General features: G+C 46.5%; 1 protein-coding gene across 1 annotated transcript in view; it reads right to left on the bottom strand.

Annotated features, from left to right (window-relative positions):
- Positions 1–18,392, bottom strand: part of cfap65 (cilia and flagella associated protein 65) — a 162,328-nt gene that overhangs the window by 65,624 nt on the left and 78,312 nt on the right. The window contains exons 16-23 of the mRNA XM_065018206.1: positions 16,928–17,056; positions 13,955–14,168; positions 12,991–13,119; positions 12,026–12,202; positions 10,066–10,078; positions 9,333–9,524; positions 8,395–8,553; positions 6,178–6,309 (exon numbers count right to left, since the gene is read on the bottom strand). Coding sequence (XP_064874278.1) covers positions 6,178–6,309; positions 8,395–8,553; positions 9,333–9,524; positions 10,066–10,078; positions 12,026–12,202; positions 12,991–13,119; positions 13,955–14,168; positions 16,928–17,056 — 1,145 coding nt within the window. The remainder of the gene's footprint in view (positions 1–6,177; positions 6,310–8,394; positions 8,554–9,332; positions 9,525–10,065; positions 10,079–12,025; positions 12,203–12,990; positions 13,120–13,954; positions 14,169–16,927; positions 17,057–18,392) is intronic.

Genomic DNA, 18,392 nt, shown 5'->3' with positions numbered 1-18,392 from the left:
TATGTACAGTATGCTGCAGTATGTCCAGTAGGCTGCAGTATGTCCAGTAGGCTGCAGTATGTACAGTACGCTGCAGTATGTACAGTATACTGCAGTATGTACAGTAGGCTGCAGTATGTCCAGTAGGCTGCAGTATGTACAGTACGCTGCAGTATGTCCAGTAGGCTGCAGTATGTCCAGTAGGCTGCAGTATGTACAGTACGCTGCAGTATGTCCAGTATAATGCAGTATGTCCAGTAGGCTGCAGTATGTACAGTACGCTGCAGTATGTCCAGTATGCTGCAGTATGTCCAGTATAATGCAGTATGTCCAGTAGGCTGCAGTATGTCCAGGACCCCGCAGTATGTCCAGTATGCTGCAGTATGTCCAGTATAATGCAGTATGTCCAGTAGGCTGCAGTATGTACAGTATGCTTCAGTATGTACAGTACGCTGCAGTATGTCCAGTAGGCTGCAGTATGTCCAGTATAATGCAGTATGTCCAGTAGGCTGCAGTATGTCCAGGACGCTGCAGTACGTACAGTGTACAGCACAATCATAGATATATTTTACCCCAGTATCTGTGCGTTAGACGCCGACGATGAGCATGAGGTGTCTCCTCTCTAATGCCAAATTTGTATGTAGACCTTTTTTGGAAGAACATACCGGCTGTAATGGCATTACATGACGATAGTTGCTCAGTGACGCTTGCAGAGCTGTCTAATGGGTTTTGAATTGGAGCTTCCTGGGCGATGAGTACGCGGAGACAGCTCATATTCCTCGACGACATCTCTAACACACAGATACCGGGGTAAGAGCCAAACCCAGCTAAACAACAACGCCCATAAGGTCTCCTTGAAGGAGAGATATTTTGACCTCAATGGGACAACCTGGTTAAAAAGTACATTTATCAGGCATATACAGGACTAGAAAAGTTAGTGGTCATTCACACATCCTTAAAAACGTAGGTGCTGAGCTAATATACTGCATGCTAACCTAGTCAGTCAGGTTCCAGGCTAATATACTGCATGCTAACCTAGTCAGTCAGGTTCCAGGCTAATATACTGCATGCTAACCTGGTTAGTCCGGTTCCAGGCTAATATACTGCATGCTAACCTGGTCAGTCAGGTTCCAGGCTAATATACTGCATGCTAACCTGGTCAGTCAGGTTCCAGGCTAATATAATGCATGCTAACCTAGTCAGTCAGGTTCCAGGCTAATGTACTGCACGCTAACCTGGTCAGTCAGGTTCCAGGCTAATATACTGCATGCTAACCTAGTCAGTCAGGTTCAGGCTAATGTCAGTCAGTTCCACTGCACCCCCGCTAACCTAGTCAGTCAGGTTCCAGGCTAATGTACTGCACGCTAACCTGGTCAGTCAGGTCCCAGGCTAATATACTGCATGCTAACCTGGTTAGTCAGGTTCCAGGCTAATATACTGCATGCTAACCTAGTCAGTCAGGTTCCAGGCTAATATACTGCATGCTAACCTGGTTAGTCCGGTTCCAGGCTAATATACTGCATGCTAACCTGGTCAGTCAGGTTCCAGGCTAATATACTGCATGCTAACCTAGTCAGTCAGGTTCCAGGCTAATGTACTGCACGCTAACCTGGTCAGTCAGGTCCCAGGCTAATATACTGCATGCTAACCTAGTCAGTCAGGTTCCAGGCTAATATACTGCATGCTAACCTAGTCAGTCAGGTTCCAGGCTAATGTACTGCACGCTAACCTGGTCAGTCAGGTCCCAGGCTAATATACTGCATGCTAACCTGGTCAGTCAGGTCCCAGGCTAATGTACTGCACGCTAACCTGGTCAGTCAGGTTCCAGGCTAATATACTGCATGCTAACCTAGTCAGTCAGGTTCCAGGCTAATGTACTGCACGCTAACCTAGTCAGTCAGGTTCCAGGCTAATGTACTGCACGCTAACCTGGTCAGTCAGGTCCCAGGCTAATATACTGCATGCTAACCTGGTTAGTCAGGTTCCAGGCTAATATACTGCATGCTAACCTAGTCAGTCAGGTTCCAGGCTAATATACTGCATGCTAACCTGGTTAGTCAGGTTCCAGGCTAATATACTGCATGCTAACCTAGTCAGTCAGGTTCCAGGCTAATATACTGCATGCTAACCTAGTCAGTCAGGTTCCAGGCTAATATACTGCAGTAACCTGGTCAGTCAGGTTCCAGGCTAATATACTGCATGCTAACCTGGTCAGTCAGGTTCCAGGCTAATATACTGCTGCTAACCTAGTCAGTCAGGTTCAGGCTAATGTACTGCACAGCTAACCTGGTCAGTCAGGTTCCAGGCTAATATACTGCATGCTAACCTAGTCAGTCAGGTTCCAGGCTAATATACTGCATGCTAACCTAGTCAGTCAGGTTCCAGGCTAATGTACTGCACGCTAACCTGGTCAGTCAGGTCCCAGGCTAATATACTGCATGCTAACCTGGTCAGTCAGGTCCCAGGCTAATATACTGCACGCTAACCTAGTCAGTCAGTTTCCAGTAATATACTGCATGCTAACCTAGTCAGTCAGTTTCCAGGCTAATATACTGCATGCTAACCTATGTCAGTCAGGTTCCAGGCTAATATACTGAATGCTAACCTGGTTAGTCCAGGTTCCAGGCTAATATACTGCATGTAACCTGGTCAGTCATGTCCAGGCTAATATAATGCATGCTATGTCAGTCAGGTTCAGGCTATGTACAGCTAACCTGGTCAGTCAGGTTCCAGGCTAATATACTGCATGCTAACCTAGTCAGTCAGGTTCCAGGCTAATAATGCATGCTAACCTGTCAGTCAGGTTCCAGGCTATGTATACTGCATGCTAACCTGGTTAGTCAGGTTCCAGGCTAATATACTGCATGCCCTGGTCAGTCAGGTTCCAGGCTAATATACTGCATGCTAACCTGGTCAGTCAGGTTCCAGGCTAATATAATTTGTATGTAGACCTTTTTGGAAGAACAGGTTCCAGGCTGTAATGGCATTACTGACGCTAACCTGGTCAGTCAGGTTCCAGGCTAATATACTGCATTTTGAACCTAGTCAGTCAGGTTCCAGGCTAATGTACTGCACGCTAACCTAGCTCAGTCAGGTTCCAGGCTAATGTACATCTCTAACACTGGTCAGTCAGGTCCCAGGCTAATATACTGCAGCTAAACTGGTTAGTCAACGTTCCAGGCTAATAACTGCATCTAACCTTGAAGGAGGCTATTTTGACTGCATGGGACAACCTGGTTAAAAAGTCATTTTCAGGCTAATATACTGCATGCTAACCTGGTCAGTCAGGTTCCAGGCTAATTACACATGCTAAAAAGTCAGTCAGGTTCCAGGCTAATATACTGCATGCTAACCTGGTCAGTCAGGTTCCAGGCTAATATACTGCATGCTAACCTAGTCAGTCAGGTTCCAGGCTAATATACTGCATGCTAACCTGGTTAGTCCGGTTCCAGGCTAATATACTGCATGCTAACCTAGTCAGTCAGGTTCCAGGCTAATGTACTGCACGCTAACCTAGTCAGTCAGGTTCCAGGCTAATGTACTGCACGCTAACCTGGTCAGTCAGGTTCCAGGCTAATATACTGCATGCTAACCTGGTTAGTCCGGTTCCAGGCTAATATACTGCATGCTAACCTGGTCAGTCAGGTTCCAGGCTAATATACTGCATGCTAACCTAGTCAGTCAGGTTCCAGGCTAATGTACTGCACGCTAACCTGGTCAGTCAGGTCCCAGGCTAATATACTGCATGCTAACCTAGTCAGTCAGGTTCCAGGCTAATATACCGCATGCTAACCTAGTCAGTCAGGTTCCAGGCTAATGTACTGCACGCTAACCTGGTCAGTCAGGTCCCAGGCTAATATACTGCATGCTAACCTGGTCAGTCAGGTCCCAGGCTAATGTACTGCACGCTAACCTGGTCAGTCAGGTTCCAGGCTAATATACTGCATGCTAACCTAGTCAGTCAGGTTCCAGGCTAATATACTGCATGCTAACCTAGTCAGTCAGGTTCCAGGCTAATGTACTGCACGCTAACCTGGTCAGTCAGGTTCCAGGCTAATATACTGCATGCTAACCTGGTTAGTCAGGTTCCAGGCTAATATACTGCATGCTAACCTGGTCAGTCAGGTTCAGGTTCCAGCTAATATACTGCATGCTAACCTAGTCAGTCAGGTTCCAGGCTAATGTACTGCACGCTAACCTGGTCAGTGAGGTTCCAGGCTAATATACTGCATGCTAACCTAGTCAGTCAGGTTCCAGGCTAATATACTGCATGCTAACCTAGTCAGTCAGGTCCCAGGCTAATATACTGCACGCTAACCTAGTCAGTCAGTTTCCAGGCTAATATACTGCATGCTAACCTAGTCAGTCAGTTTCCAGGCTAATATACTGCATGCTAACCTAGTCAGTCAGGTTCCAGGCTAATATACTGAATGCTAACCTAGTCAGTCAGGTTCCAGGCTAATGTACTGCACGCTAACCTGGTCAGTCAGGTCCCAGGCTAATATACTGCATGCTAACCTGGTCAGTCAGGTCCCAGGCTAATATACTGCATGCTAACCTAGTCAGTCAGGTCCCAGGCTAATATACTGCACGCTAACCTGGTCAGTCAGGTCCCAGGCTAATATACTGCACGCTAACCTGGTCAGTCAGGTTCCAGGCTAATATACTGCACGCTAACCTAGTCAGTCAGGTTCCAGGCTAATATACTGCATGCTAACCTGGTCAGTCAGGTTCCAGGCTAATATACTGAATGCTAACCTAGTCAGTCAGGTTCCAGGCTAATGTACTGCACGCTAACCTAGTCAGTCAGGTTCCAGGCTAATATACTGCATGCTAACCTAGTCAGTCAGGTTCCAGGCTAATATACTGCATGCTAACCTGGTTAGTCAGGTTCCAGGCTAATATACTGCATGCTAACCTGGTCAGTCAGGTTCCAGGCTAATATACTGCATGCTAACCTAGTCAGTCAGGTTCCAGGCTAATGTACTGCACGCTAACCTGGTCAGTGAGGTTCCAGGCTAATATACTGCATGCTAACCTAGTCAGTCAGGTTCCAGGCTAATATACTGCATGCTAACCTAGTCAGTCAGGTTCCAGGCTAATGTACTGCACGCTAACCTGGTCAGTCAGGTCCCAGGCTAATATACTGCATGCTAACCTGGTCAGTCAGGTCCCAGGCTAATATACTGCACGCTAACCTAGTCAGTCAGTTTCCAGGCTAATATACTGCATGCTAACCTAGTCAGTCAGTTTCCAGGCTAATATACTGCATGCTAACCTAGTCAGTCAGGTTCCAGGCTAATATACTGAATGCTAACCTAGTCAGTCAGGTTCCAGGCTAATGTACTGCACGCTAACCTGGTCAGTCAGGTCCCAGGCTAATATACTGCATGCTAACCTGGTCAGTCAGGTCCCAGGCTAATATACTGCATGCTAACCTAGTCAGTCAGGTCCCAGGCTAATATACTGCATGCTAACCTGGTCAGTCAGGTCCCAGGCTAATATACTGCATGCTAACCTAGTCAGTCAGGTCCCAGGCTAATATACTGCACGCTAACCTGGTCAGTCAGGTCCCAGGCTAATATACTGCATGCTAACCTGGTCAGTCAGGTTCCAGGCTAATATACTGAATGCTAACCTAGTCAGTCAGGTTCCAGGCTAATGTACTGCACGCTAACCTGGTCAGTCAGGTCCCAGGCTAATATACTGCATGCTAACCTGGTCAGTCAGGTCCCAGGCTAATATACTGCATGCTAACCTAGTCAGTCAGGTCCCAGGCTAATATACTGCACGCTAACCTGGTCAGTCAGGTTCCAGGCTAATATACGGCACGCTAACCTGGTCAGTCAGGTCCCAGGCTAATATACTGCATGCTAACCTGGTCAGTCAGGTTCCAGGCTAACATACTGCATGCTAACCTGGTCAGTCTGGTCCCAGGCTAATATACTGCATGCTAACCTGGTCAGTCAGGTTCCAGGCTAATATACTGCATGCTAACCTGGTCAGTCAGGTTCCAGGCTAATATACTGCATGCTAACCTGGTCAGTCTGGTCCCAGGCTAATATACTGCATGCTAACCTGGTCAGTCAGGTTCCAGGCTAATATACTGCATGCTAACCTGGTCAGTCTGGTCCCAGGCTAATATACTGCATGCTAACCTGGTCAGTCAGGTCCCAGGCTAATATACTGCATGCTAACCTGGTCAGTCAGGTTCCAGTTGTAGAGGACTCTGTCACTGTGGGAGACATTCGTCAGGAACAGGACCCGTGTGGAACGAGAGCAGACTGGGATGTCCCCAAGACACAATCTCTCCTCTGACAGGAACAGCACCTGCAGACGAGACAGAGGGCCGGGGGTTATGAGTGTAGCCTCTGTCATACTTCATCACTAAAACATTGGCCAATAGGAGCCCCAGGACAGGTAGAGGGGTACAAAAGGATCCCATGGTGGCATTAGTTACAATGGCAAGAAAAAGTATGTGAAAAACCTTTGGATTTCTGCATAAATTGGTGATAAAATCTGATCTGATCTTCATCTAAGTCACAACAACAGACCAACACAGTCTGCTTTGACTAATAACACACAAATTATTGTATTTTTCTTGTCTATATTGAATACATCATTTAAACATTCACAGTGTAGGTTGGGAAAAGTATGTGAACCCCCCCCAAGGCTAATGACTTCTCCAAAAGATCATTGGAGTCAGGAGTCAGCTAACATGGAGTCCAATCAATGAGACGAGATTGGAGATGTTGGTTAGAGCTGCCGGCTGCCCTGCAATATAAAAAAACTAGAGTTTGCTATTCACATGAAGCATTGACTGATGTGAACCGGGCCTCGAACAAAAGAGATCTCAGAAGACCTAAGATTAAGAATTGTTGACTTGCATAAAGCTGGAAAGGGTAAAAGTATCTCTAAAAGCCTTGATGTTCATCAGTCCACGGTAAGACAAATTGTCTATAAATGGAGAAAGTTCAGCACTGTTGCTACTCCCCCTAGGAGTGGCCGTCCTGCAAAGATGACTGCAAGAGCACAGCGCAGAATGCTCAATGAGGTTAAGAAGAATCCTAGAATGTCAGCTAAAGACTTACAGAAATCTCTGGAACATGCTAAGATCTATGTTGACGAGTCTACGATACGTAAAACACTGAGCAAGAATGGTGTTCATGGGAGGACACCACGGAAGAAGCCACTGCTGTCCAAAAAACCATTGCTGCAGGTCTGAAGTTTACAAAAGAGCACTTGGATGTTCCAAAAATATTCTGTGGACAGATGAAACTAAAGTTGAGTTGTTTGGAAGGAACACACAACACTATGTGTGGAGAAAAAAAGGCACAGCACACCAACATCAAAACCTCATTCCAACTGTAAAGCATCTCCACCCGGCACTGCAAGAAGAGGACTGGCCCACCCCTCATAGCTTGGTTCCTCTCTAGGTTTCTAATCTCCACCCGGCACAGCCAGAAGAGGACTGGCCCACCCCTCATAGCCTGGTTCCTCTCTAGGTTCCTTCCTAGGTTTTGTCCTTTCTAGGGAGTTTTTCCTAGCCACCGTGCTTCTACACCTGCATTGCTTGCTGTTTGGGGTTTTAGGCTGGGTTTCTGTACAGCACTTTGAGATATCAGCTGATGTACGAAGGGCTATATAAATAAATTTGATTTGATTTGGTGGAGGGAGCATCATGGTTTGGGGCTGCTTTGCTGCCTCAGGGCCTGGACAGCTTGCTGTCGTCAACGGAAAAATGAATTCCCAAGGTTATCAAGACATTTTGCAGGAGAATGTATCTGTCCGCCAACTGAAGCTCAACAGAAGTTGGGTGATGCAACAGGACAACAACCCAAAACACAGAAGTAAATCAACAACAGAAGACAATACGCCTTCTGGAGTGGCCCAGTCAGAGTCCTGACCTCAACCCGATTGAGATGCTGTGGCAGGACCTCAAGAGAACGTTTCACACCAGACATCCCAAGAATATTGCTGAACTGAAACAGTTTGGTAAAGAGGAATGGTCCAAAATTCCTCCTGACCGTTGTGCAGGTCTGATCCACAACTACAGAAAACGTTTTGTTGAGGTTATTGCTGTCAAAGGAGGGTCAACCAGTTATTAAATCCAAGGGTTCACATACTTGTTCCCACCCTGCACTGTGAATGTTTACACGGTGTGTTCAATAAAGACATGAAAACGTATAATTGTTTTGTGTGTTATTACTTTAAGCAGACTGTGTGTTTGTCTGTTGTTGTGACCTAGATAAAGATCAGATCAAATGTATTGACCAATTTATAATATAATAATGCCATTAAGCAGAGACGTAGTCATGCAGGTGGTTCTGGGAAAATCGAGCCAACTATCTTGTCATTGCAAGAGACATGCTCTACCAACTGAGCCAAACAGGACCAGGAAAGAGGTAGACTCACCTGGTTGGGCAGGGCCATCCTCTGTGTGCTGGGGACAGACATGTAGCCATCATGAAGCTGTAGTGGTGCCGACTCTCCCAGCACACTGTTATCAAACCCACAGCCTTCAAACGTCAACAGCATGGTGTCTCCCTCCAGCACATGGATAGAGATGTCCACCTGGAAATAAACACAGGGCTGTGTGAGGAGGAGGAAGATGGTACAATAAACACAGGGCTGTGTGAGGAGGAGGAGGAGGCAGGAGAGAGGAGGAGGAGGATGGTACAATAAACACAGGGCTGTGTGAGGAGGAGGAGGAGGATGGTACAACAAACACAGGGCTGTGTGAGGAGGAGGAAGAGGTACAACAAACACAGGGCTGTGTGAGGAGGAGGAAGATGGTACAATAAACACAGGGCTGTGAGGAGGAGGAAGATGGTACAACAAACACAGGGCTGTGTGAGGAGGAGGAGGAGGCAGGAGAGAGGAGGAGGAGGATGGTACAACAAACACAGGGCTGTGTGAGGAGGAGGAGGAGGCAGGAGAGAGGAGGAGGAGGATGGTACAACAAACACAGGGCTGTGTGAGGAGGAGGCAGGAGAGAGGAGGATGGTACAACAAACACAGGGCTGTGTGAGGAGGAGGAGGCAGGAGAGAGGAGGAGGAGGCAGGAGAGAGGAGGAGGAGGCAGGAGGGAGGAGGAGGCAGGAGAGAGGAGGATGGTACAACAAACACAGGGCTGTGTGAGGAGGAGGAGGATGGTACAATAAACACAGGGCTGTGTGAGGAGGAGGAGGAGGCAGGAGAGAGGAAGAGGAAGATGGTACAACGACAGGAGATGGCATCTAGAATACCTAGAAGGATACCAGTTTTTCCCCTTCGAACTTCAAACTGCAAATCTAGGGTGGCATGCCCGTCTCTCTAACCTCTAGGCCACCTAACAGAGGGTTGCTACTCACACTGTAAGTCTTGGCCTCCAGGGGGGAGAGGACCCACTCCAGCAGGGCTGTCCTGCCAGGCTTCACCTCTCCCTGGGGGTTGAGACACTGCATCACGGGGTGACCAAAGTTATCAGCCGTCAGCTGCTCAAGGGGCTCTGTGTCCACACGGTACCTCAGAGGGACAGCCCCTCCGTTGTACAGCTCATACACCTGCAATACACCAACCAGACACTGTGACGACTCTCCATGATGAAAGGATGAATGTTTACATATCTTGAATTACTTACTATACTATTTGAATTATTTTTTTGTGAAGAATCAACAACAAGTGGGACACAATCATGAAGTGGAACGACATTTATTTTGCACGCCCAATTTTTTCGTTTTTGATTTGTTCAAAAAGTTTGAAATATCCAATAAATGTCGTTCCACTTCATGATTGTGTCCCACTTGTTGTTGATTCTTCACAAAAAAATACAGTTTTATATCTTTATGTTTGAAGCCTGAAATGTGGCAAAAGGTCGCAAAGTTCAAGGGGGCCGAATACTTTCGCAAGGCACTGTATATTGTATTCTACTGTATCTTAGTCTATGCTGCTCTGACATTACTCATCATATATTTATATATATTGTATTCTACTGTATCTTAGTCTATGCTGCTCTGACATTACTCATCATATATATATATATATTCTTAATTTCATTCCTTTACTTAGAGTTGCGTGTATTGGGTATTTGTTGTTAGATATTACTGCACTGTTGGCGCTAGAAACACAAGCATTTCACTACATCCGCAATAACATCTGCTATAAACATGTGTATGTGACCAATACAGTTTGATTTGATTTAGAATTAGAATTTGATGAAGAATTAGCTGAAACTGAGGGTAGTAGTGAATGATACACTTTCTGGTGTAATTATAACTGTCTTCAAATCAAATTGAAATTGTATTTGTCACAATTATAACTGTCTTCAAATTTAAATTGTATTTGTCACAATTATAACTGTCTTCAAATTTAAATTGTATTTGTCACAATTATAACTGTCTTCAAATCTAATTTAAATTATATTTGTCACAATTATAACTGTCTTCAAATCAAATTTAAATTATATTTGTCACAATTATAACTGTCTTCAAATCAAATTTAAATTGTATTTGTCACAATTATAACTGTCTTCAAATCAAATTTAAATTATATTTGTCACAATTATAACTGTCTTCAAATCAAATTTAAATTATATTTGTCACATGCGCCAAATACAACCTTACAGTGAAATACTTACAAGGAAAATTACCTAAAATCAAATTTAAATTATATTTGTCACAAATAAAAGTCAAATTTAAATAATTTGTCAAATAAGCTGTCTTCAAATCAAATTTAAATTATATTTGTCACAATTATAACTGTCCAAATCAAATTTAAATTATATTTGTCCTGTCTTCAAAATCAAATTTAAATTATATTTGTCTTTATACACTGCTTCAATCAATTTAAATTATATTTGAGCAGGAGTATAACTGTTTCAAACAAATGAAATTATATTGGCACTGGGCAAAACGTGCTTTAAATTATAGGTGAAATTATAACTGTCTTCTCAAATCACTTTAAATTATAGTTCAACTGCACACAGACAAACAAAACGATATTTGTCAGCAAATCAAATTTAAATTATATTTGTCAGATAACAGTTTTATTCAAATTTAAATTAGACATCTAAAATACTGGTTCCCAAGACGACATCTGGTCCTGAATTAACAAACCCAAACATCTAAAATACTGGTTTCCAAGACGACATCTGGTCCTGAATGAACAAACCCAAACATCTAAAAATACTGGTTTCCAAGACGACATCTGGTCCTGAATGAACAAGCAGGTTCAACGGAGAGGTCTAGACTAGAATCTGTTTCCTAGGAAACATAAAATATGACTGTGCTGTCTCACCAGAATCTCCTGTTTGAGACAGCTGAACCCCGATTGGACTGGGGCAGACGGTCAGTACCAAGTGCAAAGTGTCTGTGTCTGTGAAGAAGAACTGCACAACAAACAAGACGGATATTATGTGAAGAAGTATTCTATCCTCAGCATCATCTAAAATATTATTAAGACATCATCATATTATCATCATATTACATCAAAATACTGGTTTCAAGATTACATCATCATATTATCATCATATTACATCATCACGTCATTATTACATCATCATATTATCATCATATTACATCATCACGTCATTATTACATCATCATATTATCATCATATTACATCATCACGTCATTATTACATCATCATATCATCATCATATTACATCACGTCATTATTACATCATCATATCATCATCATATTACATCATCACGTCATTATTACATCATCATATTACATCACGTCATTATTGTATTGAATGTATTTATTATTAAGGACTATTATTTTTTGTTGTGTCTGTGTGTCCAACCTCAATAGCCGAGTGATTTGGAAGTAGTGCAACATGAGACTAGATCAGGGAGTGGAGGGGATATGTAGAGATAATAATGGACCTAAAGTATTTGAAAATAACTGCCCTTCTTCTCGCTTACTGATTAATTTTAACGACTAAAATCAGTCTACTACCCCCCCCCCCCAAAAAAAAAAATCAGTTTGGACATTGAATTTCTAAATCCTGATGTGGCCCTCAAAACCCCAAAATGTTGCTCACCCCTGTATTAGAGCATACCTGTAGCTAAATGTCACTGCTTTCTGCTGTCCTGGGTGTAGTTTCCCAGAGCGGGGTGCTATATTAAACAGCCTGTTATCCTGCACCTTCATGTGGTGGAGCTCTGTACTGCTGAACTCCCCAGTCTCAGCCCAGTACTCAAGCTCTATCTGCTGGTCTTCTGGGAACAGGAACGACCTGGAGGGAGTGGAGGTTAGCATAGAATAGCATAGCCTAACATAGAATAGCATAGCTTAGATTAGAGCATATTATAACATAGAAAAGCATAGCCTAACATAGAATAGCATAGCTTAGGTTAGAGCATATTATAACATAGAAAAGCATAGCATAACATAGAAAAGCATAGCCTAACATAGAATAGCATAGCTTAGAGCATATTATAACATAGAAAAGCATAGCATAACATAGAAAAGCATAGCCTAACATAGAATAGCATAGCTTAGATTAGAGCATATTATAACATAGAAAAGCATAGCCTAACATAGAAAAGCATAGCATAACATAGGATAGAAAAGCATAGCCTAACATAGAATAGCATAGCCTAACATAGAAAAGCATAGCATAACATAGAAAAGCAAGCTTAGAGCATAACATAACATAGAAAAGCATAGCACAACACAACATAACATAGCATGGGGCGGCAGGTTAGCCTAGTGGTTAGAGCGTTGGACTAGTTGCAAGTTCGAATCCCCGAGCTGACAAGGTACAAATCTGTCATTCTGCCCCTGAACAGGTAGTTAACCCACTGTTCCTAGGCCGTCATTGAAAATAAGAATTTGTTCTTAACTGACTTGCCTAGTAAAATAAAGGTAAAATAAATAAATAAAATAAAATAGCATAGCATAACATAACATAGAATAGAAAAGCATAGCACAACATAGCATAGAATAGAAAAGCATAGAAACGCATAGCACAACATAGCATAGCATAACATAGCATATTAGCATAGCATAACAGATACCGACCACTCGACAGGGATGCTCCCAGTGTTCTCAAACATCAGCAGCACATTGGAGGGGTCTGAGCCCAGCGAAGCAGCGCTGAAGTTGAAATCCAACATGGCCGACGTGAAGATGGAGGGACAGCGACGCAGACTGGAGGAGGTGGGGGACAGACACACCTCAACTACACACTGTATATAACTCCAGGCCAAATCCATTCACTGATATTACAAATGTCACAACAGTTCATAGATGGGTGGATAGGGGTTGGTGTCAATTCACATTTCAATTGAGTGTTTTTGGGGGGATTTTCAGTTTGTTCTCTGAATTGACAAGGAATTGAATAACTGACTTGAAAAGGAATTGAATAACTGACTTGAAAAGGAATTGAATGACTGACTTGAAAAGGAATCGAATGACTGACTTGAAAAGGAATTGAATGACTGACTTGAAAAGGAACCTAATTGACTGACTTGAAAAGGAATCGAATGACTGACTTGAAAAGGAACCTAATTGACTGACTTGAAAAGGAATCGAATGACTGACTTGAAAAGGAACCTAATTGACTGACTTGAAAAGGAATCGAATGACTGACTTGAAAAGGAATGCAATGACTGACTTGAAAAGGAACCTAATTGACTGACTTGAAAAGGAATCGAATGACTGACTTGAAAAGGAATGCAATGACTGACTTGAAAAGGAACCTAATTGACTGACTTGAAAAGGAATCGAATGACTGACTTGAAAAGGAACCAATGACTGACTTGAAAAGGAATCCTGAATTGACTGACTTTGACTGACTTGAAAAGGAATCGAATGACTGACTTGAAAAGGAATGCAATGACTGACTTGAAAAGGAATTGAATGACTGACTTGAAAAGGAATCGAATGACTGACTTGAAAAGGAATGCAATGACTGACTTGAAAAGGAACCTAATTGACTGAATTGAAAAGGAATTGAATCCAATCCTAAAATGGACTAACCCACCTGTGTCTGGTGGGCACCCGGTAGGTGAGCTCCGGAGGGGCGGGGTCTCTCTGCAGGTGGGCGTTGAGGTGTCCCAGAGAAAAGAGGCTCCAGATCTGCAGCTTACTGAGCCCCTCCACGCAGCCGCTGCAACGCACATCTGTCACCTCCAGGGTGGGGAACACCCCTTCACCCTGCACCTGGCACAGAGCCTGGGGAGCATCCAGCACAGAGCCTGGAGGCAGAGAGAGGGGAAAGAGACAGTCCAAGGACCACAGTCCAGCAGCACAGCCAACCACCAGGAGGGAGAGAGAGGGGAAAGAGACAGTCCAAGGACCACAGTCGAACAGCACAGCCAACCACCAGGAGGGAGAGAGAGGGGAAAGAGACAGTCCAAGGACCACAGTCCAGCAGCACAGCCAACCACCAGGAGGGAGAGAGAGGGGAAAGAGACAGTCCAAGGACCACAGTCCAGCAGCACAGCCAACCACCGGGAGGGAGAGAGAGGGGAAAGAGACAGTCCAAGGACCACAGTCCAGCAGCACAGCCAACCACCGGGAGGGAGAGAGAGGGGAAAGAGACAGTCCAAGGACCACAGTCCAGCAGCACAGCCAACCACCAGGAGGGAGAGAGAGGGGAAAGAGACAGTCCAAGGACCACAGTCCAGCAGCACAGCCAACCACCAGGAGGGAGAGAGAGGAAAGAGACAGTCCAGGACCACAGTCCAGCAGCACAGCCAACCACCGGGAGGAGAGAGAGGGAAAGACAGTCCAAGGACCACAGTCCAGCAGCACAGCCAACCACCAGGAGGGAGAGAGAGGGGAAAGAGACAGTCCAAGGACCACAGTCCAACAGCACAGCCAACCACCAGGAGGAGAGAGAGAGACAGGGAAAGAGAGCAGTCCACCAGGACCACAGTCGAACAGCACAGCCAACCACCAGGAGGGGGAGAGAGGGGAAAGAGACAGTCCAGGACCACAGTCGAACAGCACAGCCAACCACCAGGAGGGAGAGGAGAGGGTGTCTGCTGTCTAAGAGACAGTCCAAGGACCACAGTCGAACAGCACAGCCAACCACCGGGAGGGAGAGAGAGGGGAAAGAGACAGTCCAAGGACCACAGTCGAACAGCACAGCCCACCACCGGGAGGGAGAGGGAGGAGAGGGAGGGAGAGGGAGGAGAGAGACAGACAGTCAAGGACCACAGTCGAACAGCACAGCCAACCACCAGGAGGGAGAGAGGGGGAAAGAGACAGTCCAAGGACCACAGTCGAACAGCACAGCCCACCACCGGGAGGAGAGGGAGGAGAGGGAGGGAGAGGGAGGAGAGAGACAGACAGTCAAGGACCACAGTCGAACAGCACAGCCAACCACCAGGAGGGAGAGAGGGGGGAAAGAGACAGTCCAAGGACCACAGTCGAACAGCACAGCCCACCACCGGGAGGGAGAGGGAGGAGAGGGAGGGAGAGGGAGGAGAGAGACAGACAGTCAAGGACCACAGTCGAACAGCACAGCCAACCACCAGGAGGGAGAGAGGGGGGAAAGAGACAGTCCAAGGACCACAGTCGAACAGCACAGCCAACCACCAGGAGGGAGAGAGGGGAAAGAGACAGACAGTCCAAGGACCACAGTCGAACAGCACAGCCAATAACCGGGAGGGAGAGGGAGGAGAGAGACAAACAGTCCAAGGACCACAGTCGAACAGCACAGCCAATAACCGGGAGGGAGAGGGAGGAGAGAGACAAACAGTCAAGGACCACAGTCGAACAGCACAGCCAATAACCGGGAGGGAGAGGGAGGAGAGAGACAAACAGTCAAGGACCACAGTCGAACAGCACAGCCCACCACCAGGAGGGAGAGAGAGGGGAAAGAGACAGACAGTCCAAGGACCACAGTCGAACAGCACAGCCAATAACCGGGAGGGAGAGGGAGGAGAGAGACAGACAGTCCAAGGACCACAGTCGAACAGCACAGCCAACCACCGGGAGGGAGAGGGATTCTTAAAAACAACCATTACATCACAGTTAGTCATTCAAATCCTGATGCTGGGGACCTACCTGCAGAGCTGAGTGTCTGCTGTGTAACAGGGGACCTACCTGCAGAGCTGAGTGTCTGGTGTCTATCAGGGACCTACCTGCAGAGCTGAGTGTCTGCTGTCTATCAGGGGACCTACCTGCAGAGCTGAGTATCTGCTGTCTAACAGGGAGACCTACCTGCAGAGCTGAGTATCTGCTGTTTATCAGGGGACCTATCTGCAGAGCTGAGTGTCTGCTGTCTATCAGGGGACCTACCTGCAGAGCTGAGTATCTGCTGTCTAACAGGGAGACCTACCTGCAGAGCTGAGTATCTGCTGTCTAACAGGGAGACCTACCTGCAGAGCTGAGTATCTGCTGTCTATCAGGGGACCTATCTGCAGAGCTGAGTATCTGCTGTCTAACAGGGAGACCTACCTGCAGAGCTGAGTATCTGCTGTCTATCAGGTGACCTACCTGCAGAGCTGAGTATCTGCTGTCTATCAGGGGACCTACCTGCAGAGCTGAGTATCTGCTGTCTATCAGGGGACCTACCTGCAGAGCTGAGTGTCTGGTGTCTATCAGGGGACCTATCTGCAGGGCTGAGTGTCTGGTGTCTAACAGGGGGACCTACCTGCAGAGCTGAGTATCTGGTGTCTATCAGGGGACCTACCTGCAGAGCTGAGTGTCTGCTGTCTATCAGGGGACCTACCTGCAGAGCTGAGTGTCTGGTGTCTATCAGGGGACCTATCTGCAGGGCTGAGTGTCTGCTGTCTATCAGGGGACCTACCTGCAGAGCTGAGTGTCTGGTGTCTATCAGGTGACCTACCTGCAGAGCTGAGTGTCTGGTGTCTATCAGGGGACCTATCTGCAGGGCTGAGTGTCTGCTGTCTATCAGGGGAACTACCTGCAGAGCTGAGTGTCTGCTGTCTATCAGGGGACCTATCTGCAGGGCTGAGTGTCTGCTGTCTATCAGGGGACCTACCTGCAGAGCTGAGTGTCTGGTATGTGAGGTCCCAGCAGTATCTGGTCCTCCTGGCAGGCCTCACGGTGGAGCGGATCAGCAGCCTGGAGCGAGCTGGGATGGTGCCTCTCTCAGAGTCCAGCTCCAGGGCTTTAATACACAGAACAGGATAAAGCTATTAACCACTGAACCTGGAGGAGATGGAGGAGATGGGTCTGTTATGGGACAGTGAACCTGGAGGAGATGGAGGAGATGGGTCTGTTATGGGACAGTGAACCTGGAGGAGATGGAGTCTGTTATGGGACAGTGAACCTGGAGGAGATGGAGGAGATGGGTCTGTTATGGGACAGTGAACCTGGAGGAGATGGGTCTGTTATGGGACAGTGAACCAGGAGGAGATGGGTCTGTTATGGGACAGTGAACCAGGAGGAGATGGGTCTGTTATGGGACAGTGAACCTGGAGAGACAGTGGGTGGGTCTGTTATGATGAACCTGGAGGAGGAGATGGGTCTGTTATGGGACAGTGAACCTGGAGGAGATGGAGGAGATGGGTCTGTTATGGGACAGTGAACCAGGAGGAGATGGGTCTGTTATGAAACAGTGAACCAGGAGGAGATGGAGGAGATGGAGGAGATGGGTCTGTTATGGGACAGTGAACCTAGAGGAGATGGGTCTGTTATGAGACAGTGAACCAGGAGGAGATGGGTCTGTTATGGGACAGTGAACCAGGAGGAGATGGGTCTGTTATGAGACAGTGAACCTGGAGGAGATGGAGGAGATGGAGGAGATGGGTCTGTTATGAGACAGTGAACCTGGAGGAGATGGGTCTGTTATGGGACAGTGAACCTGGAGGAGATGGAGGAGATGGGTCTGTTATGGGACAGTGAACCTGGAGGAGATGGAGGAGATGGGTCTGTTATGGGACAGTGAACCTGGAGGAGATGGAGGAGATGGAGGAGATGGGTCTGTTATGGGACAGTGAACCTGGAGGAGATGGAGGAGATGGGTCTGTTATGGGACAGTGAACCTGGAGGAGATGGAAGAGATGGAGGAGATGGGTCTGTTATGGGACAGTGAACCTGGAGGAGATGGAGGAGATGGGTCTGTTATGGGACAGTGAACCTGGAGGAGATGGAGGAGATGGGTCTGTTATGGGACAGTGAACCTGGAGGAGATGGAGGAGATGGGTCTGTTATGAGACAGTGAACCTGGAGGAGATGGAGGAGATGGGTCTGTTATGGGACAGTGAACCTGGAGGAGATGGAGGAGATGGGTCTGTTATGGGACAGTGAACCTGGAGGAGATGGAGGAGATGGGTCTGTTATGAGACAGTGAACCTGGAGGAGATGGGTCTGTTATGGGACAGTGAACCTGGAGGAGATGGAGGAGATGGGTCTGTTATGAGACAGTGAACCTGGAGGAGATGGGTCTGTTATGGGACAGTGAACCTGGAGGAGATGGGTCTGTTATGGGACAGTGAACCTGG

Source organism: Oncorhynchus nerka, linkage group LG1, assembly GCF_034236695.1.
Source record: "Oncorhynchus nerka isolate Pitt River linkage group LG1, Oner_Uvic_2.0, whole genome shotgun sequence".
NCBI classification, from domain to species: Eukaryota; Metazoa; Chordata; class Actinopteri; order Salmoniformes; family Salmonidae; genus Oncorhynchus; species Oncorhynchus nerka.
The sequence above is the reverse complement of the archived record's forward strand: the minus strand, read 5'-3'. Positions and strand labels throughout refer to the sequence as shown.